This window comes from Cryptomeria japonica, chromosome 9, assembly GCF_030272615.1.
Source record: "Cryptomeria japonica chromosome 9, Sugi_1.0, whole genome shotgun sequence".
Lineage (NCBI taxonomy): Eukaryota > Viridiplantae > Streptophyta > Pinopsida > Cupressales > Cupressaceae > Cryptomeria > Cryptomeria japonica.
This window is the reverse complement of record NC_081413.1, coordinates 483,081,474-483,089,954: the sequence shown is the minus strand read 5'-3', so window position 1 is coordinate 483,089,954 and position 8,481 is coordinate 483,081,474. Positions and strand designations below refer to the sequence as shown.

General features: G+C 37.5%; 1 protein-coding gene across 1 annotated transcript; it reads right to left on the bottom strand.

Moving 5' to 3' along the window:
- Positions 1-3,019: 3,019 nt before the first annotated feature.
- On the bottom strand, positions 3,020-7,242 carry LOC131057883 (pentatricopeptide repeat-containing protein At3g26782, mitochondrial-like). Its single transcript, XM_057992023.2, has 3 exons — positions 4,203-7,242; positions 3,708-4,006; positions 3,020-3,499 (listed from the first exon to the last, which is right to left on the bottom strand). Exon 1 carries the CDS (start codon positions 6,933-6,935, stop codon positions 4,272-4,274), a length of 2,664 nt encoding a protein of 887 aa, XP_057848006.1. The 5' UTR covers positions 6,936-7,242; the 3' UTR covers positions 3,020-3,499; positions 3,708-4,006; positions 4,203-4,271.
- Positions 7,243-8,481: the final 1,239 nt, after the last annotated feature.

Below are 8,481 nucleotides of genomic sequence, written 5' to 3'. Positions count from 1 at the left end.
TTACCTCTATGAGTACTGTTACAATACCACTCACCACATGTCCATTCAGATGACACCATTTACAGCACTGTACGGGTATGAGCCTCCTAGTTTCATTGACTTATTGTTGAGTGACAGTAGGGTGCCTAGTGCGGGAGACATGATACAGGAGAGCCGGGACATTATGAAGACTCTTAAGGAAAATATAGCCAAGGCACAAAATCAGCAAAAACAATATGTTGATCAGAAAAGGACAGAGTGGTCATTTGAGGTAGGAGACATGGTGTATTTGATGTTGCAGCCTTATCGACAGTCTACTCTCAGGAGGAGTGGAGTAGAGAAGCTCAAGCCACGATATTATGGCCCTTTCAGAGTAACCAGGCGTATAGGTGAGGTGGCTTATGAGTTGGATTTACCGGCAGATAGCAGAGTACACAATGTGTTTCACGTATCACATCTCAAAAAGGCGTTGGGACACTGTATTGTTCCTTCCACGGTCTTACCACCCCTGGATGATGAGGGGAAGTTGATACTCGTACCTGAGGCTATCATTGAGTTCAGGGAGAGGAATTTCCGGAGACGTACTATCACAGAGTACCTGGTGAAATGGAAGGATTTGCCGGTAGAGGATGCTACTTGGGAGAGCGAGGAGATTTTACAGCATTCAGAGTTGAGATTGCTTGAGGACAAGCAATTTCAGGAGGGGCAAATTGTGATGTCCCCTTCTAGTTGACATCTGTCAGCTGAGTAGATTATCCTATCACTAACCCTCGTAGGCTAATGAGGTTGGTTAGAGGGTCCTCCGGAGTTTGATTCGTCATCTTCAGAGTGAGCACTCCAGGACTGATTTTCGTTTGAGGTCTCCAGGACTCTGTTTGAGATACTTTCTATTTTTAGCAATCCTGCTATTTATAGTTAGTGGGTTGGGCGGGGGAAGAGTATGGTTTGGTAGTCTCCAGTTTAGACAACAGGCAATTCTGATGAATACTTAGAGAGATATTAATATTTAATTATTTTAATTAAATATTAAATGGGCGAACTTTAATGTTTTAATGTTTTAAAAGTCACTTTAAGTTATAACTTAAGTGAGGGTCTATTTCTCATCAGATGGGGCCAATTTTTATATTAAACGGAAAGTTATTTATTTTTGACACTTTAATAGTCAAAAATAAATAATAAAAGTTAAAACATCATTAAATGTCAAATCACACCTTTCTTGGGAATCCTGCCAAACCCTAAGTGGAGAAGATTAAAGAATATTTTAGGTCTTCTTTTCATCATGCTGAGTTTTGATATTTTGGATTTGAGCTGTGAGAGGAGTTTTTGGCCAAGGGTTTCAACAAAAGATTCTTCTGTAGTGATCGGAGGTATCGGTGTAGAAAAACGTGAGATTCTTGTACAACAACATCAGAGGCTGTGAAATATCAATTGATCTTGCTTATTTAGTTGGTTTCATTTAATTAGAGAGTCACCGCCAGTCTTCAGTGTTTTGTTGCAGCAGCGAGAGGGAAACAGAGATACACAAAGGGGATATTATTTGGTGGTTGTACGACTGCTTGGGAGTTGCACCAATCACCTGAAGGAGGCTGCGATCTGCATGTTGGAGGGTTGCAAAAAAATACATTAAAAATAAGCAGAAGGTGTGCCTAGCCTGGACTCTTCCATTAAGCTATCATGCAAGTTGTTCGGGCCAGTCCGGAATAAATTACAGCATGCTGTCATAATGGACTGTGTATGACCAGCAAGAAGGAAATAAGGGGTTTCAGAATTTCTTAGTATTTATCAGTTTCCTCTCTAGTATTGTTTGTTTATGTTTTGAGGTTAAATAAAGGTTGAATAAATGTAATAAAGGTTTGGTCAGTTTACTATCGAATTATAATTGATTTCTAGCAATTTCCCATGGTTGCTTTTTGAGCTTGTAATAGTCAAAGTTATATTTGTTGTTCAAAAAATTGCAAAGAACAAACTTAAAATGCAAGAGGTTCAACTAAACTTCAGTTGTCAGAGTTGAGGGCCTTTTGAGGTTCTTACAACAAATATGTTCTATTTTTTTAATTGCAAACAAGAATTGTTGTGGTAAAGGTTAAGTCCTTGTTGGAAATTGCCCAAGTGATTTCAATGGAAATATTGGCTATTGTTAAAATGAAAGTTGTCATGGATGGATTACTCCTTTGTATTCATGTATACAGTTTTTTTTTTTATCAGTAATGGGCCGAAGCCGATTACCTCATGTATACAGTTGATGTTACAAATTATTCTTTATCATTCAATCAATTGTAAAAAAACATTGTTTTTAATGTATGATGAAGTTCTAATTAATTTATATTAAGACTTCATTATGAGATAAACAGTATTAAGATACTTTAATTTGATTCATTCATATGGTTCATTATCATGTTATGGCTGATTGTTGTTGTAATTATCTGATAAGTAATACAAAAGAAAGAACACATGATTCCTTCTCAACCTCCTATTAATGAGGTTAGTAGGGCCATGAATGAGTTGCCAATGGAAGTCTATAGGAAAGAGAAATTGTGATATGTAGGGTTGTTGAGGATACCCAGGTTACTGCTATGCAGAGTTCACCCAGTTCAAGAGAAAATCTTAGCCCTTTGCTCCTTTCTGCCTCTAAGGAGCCTATTCTTGCTAAGGAGAAAACTTGTTTAAGGATTTATTCAAAGGGGTTGTTTAGTGCTCCTTGGAACATTTTGGTTTCAAACCACCATGATAAGGCTGATCTTTTGTGTTACATGAGCTTTAGGCCCTTTACTTTTTTGTTTTCAGCCCCATTATGGTGTGATTCTGATTGCTTGCAGATTGAATTGACCTATCATTCTAACTTCGTATAAAAGCATTAGGGCCATCTCAAAAACCCTCCTTTTACCCTTAAATAAAATTGTACGCGTTTCATAATTAGATCTTCATGTACAATTTCTTTGGTCTGAAACATGATCTTTTATGTGTCTGGGTGGCAAATTGAATGATAGATTTTAGAACTTCTTATTTGATCCAAGAAATATATGCTATTCAATGACTTTAGGAAATACAAGATGGACACGGAAAAGTTAAATCGTGCATAAGTAGTTTGTTATATATAATTTAGGACAAATGGCAGAATCGGAATGAGAAAACAATGGCGGAATTAATACATAAAGAAAGACAATGTTGATGCCATACTGCAATGATTCAATCCCGTACACTAGGCCTCCATGCTCGTGGGTTTGGATACTAGTCTTGAAAGTGCACTCTTTGCAGGCTTGTTTCCCATTGGCCGTGGGCTCTGCTAATTATCCTCATTAATCTATAAAAAAAATAACAGACAGTAAGATCACGTACAAAATGACAAAGATACTGTAAAGGAGAATCAAGAAATGCTCTCCTCATGATATCAAAGCAATTGATTGATTGAAATCTGTTCTCTGACAATTCTTGTTGATTGAGCATATTTCCATTTCCTTCAAGCATTTTTTTCCTTCCACATTTCTCATTCCTTCACCTTCTAGAGCTTTTCAGTCCACAACTGTACAGGTTTCCAGAAAAAAAATTCAATCTGACGAATCTTTCATTGTATTATAAAACAGGGTTTTGATAAATACAGAATAAGTATATGTTGGCAGTGATGCATACTACACCATGATTACACCAAGTCAGAAGCACAGTATATATCTCCAAGCATTAAGAAAGAACCCTTTTTAAGGAAATGGAAGTAAAAATTGGTTCCTCCTTACCATTGCAAGTCAGACACCAGGCATCTTGTTAGGAAGCCTTCGTTTATAGCTTGCTTCACCTAGCACCAGCAGTAATCTCTACAAGAACATTCTCCATGTTTGAAATATGGGATCGGTCCACAACTCTCACCACAATTTCTCCTGCAACATTTCTGGAGAAAGACTTGACTGTAAACCTTTCATTCACATTTCCTGCTGACTGATCAGCTTTTCACTTCCTTAAAAGCATGCTTCTACTGTCACATTCCCCATTCTCCCTCCACCTTCTGCAGCTTTCAATACACAGATGTACAGGCTTCCTGGAAAAGCACTTAAAATATCATGAATCCTCCATGGCTTATCAAACACAGCTTTAACAAATACAAAATCAGTATTCTATGGAATGATGAATAATAAACAATACAAGTTAATGATGTAAACACCAGAGCCTATACCTCAAATATTTAGACACAAGTATTGTGCAGAAACTGAAAATAAAACCTAGTTCCTTCTTACCTCTGCAACTTGGACACCATACACTTTGGCATTGTGCCATCCTGTGCTAATCGATTGCTTTGCTTAGCATCACCAAAAATCTCCACAGGAACATTTTCCATGTTTGAAATGATGGAACCGGTTTGCATCTCTAACAATAATTTCTCTTGCAACAATCAAAGATATATACTTGGTTGCATTATGGCAGTCATTGCATACTCGAAGGTTCTTGAAAACTCTAATAGTTGTTCCAGGGGCTGTGTTTAACAACCCAAATGCAATTGCCAACTTCTCACTATGGTGGCAGGGAAGTAATTCCTTCTCCTCCTTCTCCACATGATTTAATATAGGTATTGTATCTGGAATATACCCTGCTGTCTTCATCTCCCAAGACAGTTCCTCCAACTTTGCATAGATATTGTGCGTTTGTGGATGTGATCTGTCTCCCACACAAAAAGCATGTACCATTTTATCAACCTCAATCCAACTACAGCCAGGGATTTTTTTAATACTTTTCTCTTTCATAAATTTTCTCACCTTCTGATTGTCAACCCACCTGCCTATTTCTGCATACATGTTTGATAGCAGAACATATGGTGAAGTATTTTTAGGATCCAGCTCAAAAAGGATTGTTGCCACAAATTCTCCTAACCCTATATTCTTTTGTGTTCTACAAGTACCAAGCAAACACATCCATACAACCACATCAGGTTTTATTGGTATTTTGATTATAAAGTTTAAGGTTTCTTTTACATAGCCAGCACGGCCAAGAAGGTCAACCATGCATGCATAATGATCCATTGTAGGTGTAATGCAACAAGACTCACTAATTTCATTAAAGTATTTACAGCCAACATCCACTAGACCTGCATGGCTGCATGCAAATAAAACAGCAATGAAGCTGATATGGTTGGGATTGGTTCCTGAGTGCTTCATTAGTTCAAACAGTTTGAGGGCATCCATGCTATATCCATGCATTGCATATCCTGCAATCATCGCAGTCCATGAGACCACATTTGACTGATGCATGTTGTCGAACACTTGACGAGCCTTCTGTATGTTTCCACATTTTGCATACATATCTATTAGGGAATTCACAACTACAATATCTGACAGAAATCCAATTTCAATTATTTTCTGATGGATCTCAGTACCATTTTCTAACACCCCAAGTTTGCCACAAGCTGGAAGGATGCTGGCAAAAGTTGACGAGTCTGCTTTTATTCCTTCCAATTGCATTTGCTTAAAAAGGTCCAAGGCTTTTTCAACGAGCCCATTTTGGGCACACCCAGTGATGATTGCAGTCCATGATACCATATTTCGTTCAGGTATGTTGTCAAACAATTTACAAGCCATCTGTATGTTTCCACATTTTGCATACATATCTATTAGGGCAGTTGCAAGTACAACATCTGACAAAAAACTTCTTTCAATTACTTTTTGATGGATTCCTATACCCTGTTCTAAATTTCCCATTTTTGCACACACTTGTAAGATGCTAGTGTAGGTTGATGAGTTTGGATTTACATCTGCCAATTGCATTTGTTTAAATATATTGAAGACCATTTCAATTGGACCATTTTGTGCATATCCAGCAATGATTGCATTCCAGGAGACTGCATCTCTCAGAGGCAATTTGTCGAACAATTTGCGTGCCTTCTGTATCCTTCCACATTTTCCATATATGTCAATCAATGAAGTTACAAGTACAACATCTGACAAAAATCCACTTTCATTTACTTTTTGATGGATTTCCATACCCTGTTCCAGATAGCCCATTTTGGCACACACTGGAAGGATACTGGAAAAGGTTGCTGAGTTTGGCTTTACACCTGAAAATTGCATTTGCTTAAAAATTTCCAATGCCTTTTCAACTGGTCCATTTTGTGCATATCCAGCAATGATAGCAGTCCACGAAACTACGTTTCTTTGCGGCATTTGTTTGAAAAGCCTCAGAGCCTCGTCAAGAACACCATTTTGTGCGTATCCTGCAACCATAGCGGTCCACGAGATCACGTTTGAATTGCGCATTCTGTCAAACAATTCGCGTGCCTTGTGTATGCTTCCACATTTTGCGTACATGTCTACCATGGAGGTCACAAGTACATCTTCTGTCAAAAACCCTCTTTCTATTATCCTTTCATGAATCTCCATACCCTGTTTCAAAGCTCCCATTTTGGTACATGCTGGGAGGATATTGGCAAAGGTAAATTGATTGGGTTGAACACTTGTTCTTTGCATTTGGCGAAACAATGTGAACGCCTCTTGAAGAAATCCGTGCCTTCGGTAAGCTGCAATTATCATATTCCATGAGAAGACGTCTTGTTCAGTGAATTGATCAAAAACTTTGAAAGCATCAGCCAAACTTCCGCACTTGTCATACATGTTTATAAGTGTGTTTTGCAAAAATGTGTCTGCCGCAAATGTAAATCCCCTGTTATTGATGTGTAAATGGATTCGCTTACCCTCAGAAAGCGCGTTGTTGGCAATGCCGGTTTTCAAAAGATATCTGGAAGAGTTTATTAAAGGGTTGTGCGCACTAAATAGAATGTGTATGCCTTCATTCAAGCGACTGTCTCTACAGAATTCCCTGATGTGGATATTGGGTGAAATTGTACGATTGAAACGCGGGTAATACTGGTTCCTTCTTAGACTGTGATTTATTGAACTTTGTATAATGGCCATTTTTCTTTTTACGAAAATTAGCTCGTAAACAGATCTCCCACATGCTTGAGACTTGAGATATCCCTTCATTGGTGACTATTGTTTAATTCCTCAAGTTAAAAAAGCACTGAAACTCCATTAAGAACATATTTATGTTCTTTTTGTAGAGGAAAATATTCCTGAAGGACTTCTAAGCCATATATGGCTTCTTTGTAACAGTAATCCACTGATAAAGACTCTCGTTTTAAATGACGGACTACTTATTTCTTAGGCTTCGTAGATTTTTAAAATAGCCTTTTATTCGATTATATCAAATAAAACTTAAGCTATTAAAACAGAATGGTGGTGAAGAACCATACCCGATAGCTGACCACAAGCCGCTGCAGAGAAAAATCATAGCTTTCATACCCAACAAGTCCAAGAATTGATTATAAATAGACAGACTATTGCTCATCTTTCATGAAAATTTAAGGAAACATATAGCCCGTGATACAAGAGAAAAGGAGGGTTTTTTTAAGGATTGTTTAGAGAAAATAAGAGTACCTTTTGAACACAGTTCTTAGGAGGCACCAAATATAGTTTTAAAACGGATTATTTCTTGAAAAGCAGGAAATCAAGCTTTCGAATATGTGGAATTAGGGAAATGTAGATTCAATTCTAGGAGAACAGCTATAGGGTGAAGAATTCTTGAAAGCAAGTAGAGCAGCTCCATTCTTAAGAAAAATAGATTCCTTGGAACAAGATGGACAAGCTTCTGGTTTGAACTGTGTATGTTTGTTTTGCTCAAACCAGAAGTTTGTGCATCTTAATCTAATGGACCATGGAACATTAATACCAAAAATTCCTTGGAAATCAAGTAAAGCATGTAAAATCCTCTATATAAGAAGATGAGATGCAATTGTCTAATAGGCAAAAAAGAGTTTTCACTGACATTTTAAAAAGAAAAGTTATCAGGCAAATTCTGAATCTTAAAAGCTCATGGATATGAAATTGTGTTCCCCGTGTGCTTTAAATTGATGTGCATTTTCTTTTGTGTTCTTGCCCTTCTCAGTTGCATGTGGGATTTAGATTGTTGAGCATTTTATTTTGTGTTCTTGTGCTTTTTGGTTGCGTTGACCGGGATCAGAATGGAGAAGTTCCTACCTAGTGTGGAGAAGTTGAGCAATTCAAGTGATCAAGGAGAATTGGTTTCAAGAAGGGCAATTATTTATTATAGTACTGCAGCACAAGAAATAAATTGCAGCAACTTGAAGAAAGTTGAAGAAGCGTGTTGATTTATAAGCAGAGTGAGTTAAATTTGTGCATGTGTATAGAGAAGCTGGCTGAGCCTTAAGCAGAATAGTTCAAGGTGAATGAGTTGTTAAGGGTTACAAGCAAAGGCAAAGGAAACAGTTAAACCCTTTGAAGAAGGTTTTATTATTGCACATAGCCCTAGTAGAAGTAGAGAATTGTGTAGGCCAAAACAGTCAATACTCCCTTGAAGATTGATGGCAAAGAGGAAGATACACCTGTAAACAGTTCCATACATGAAGGTGAAACAGAAGATGATGTTGATTTGAATGTTGTAGCAAAGATTGCTTCCATGGAACATTAGGACGAGTGTGAGAAGAATATAGAAGATGAAAATGCATAACAG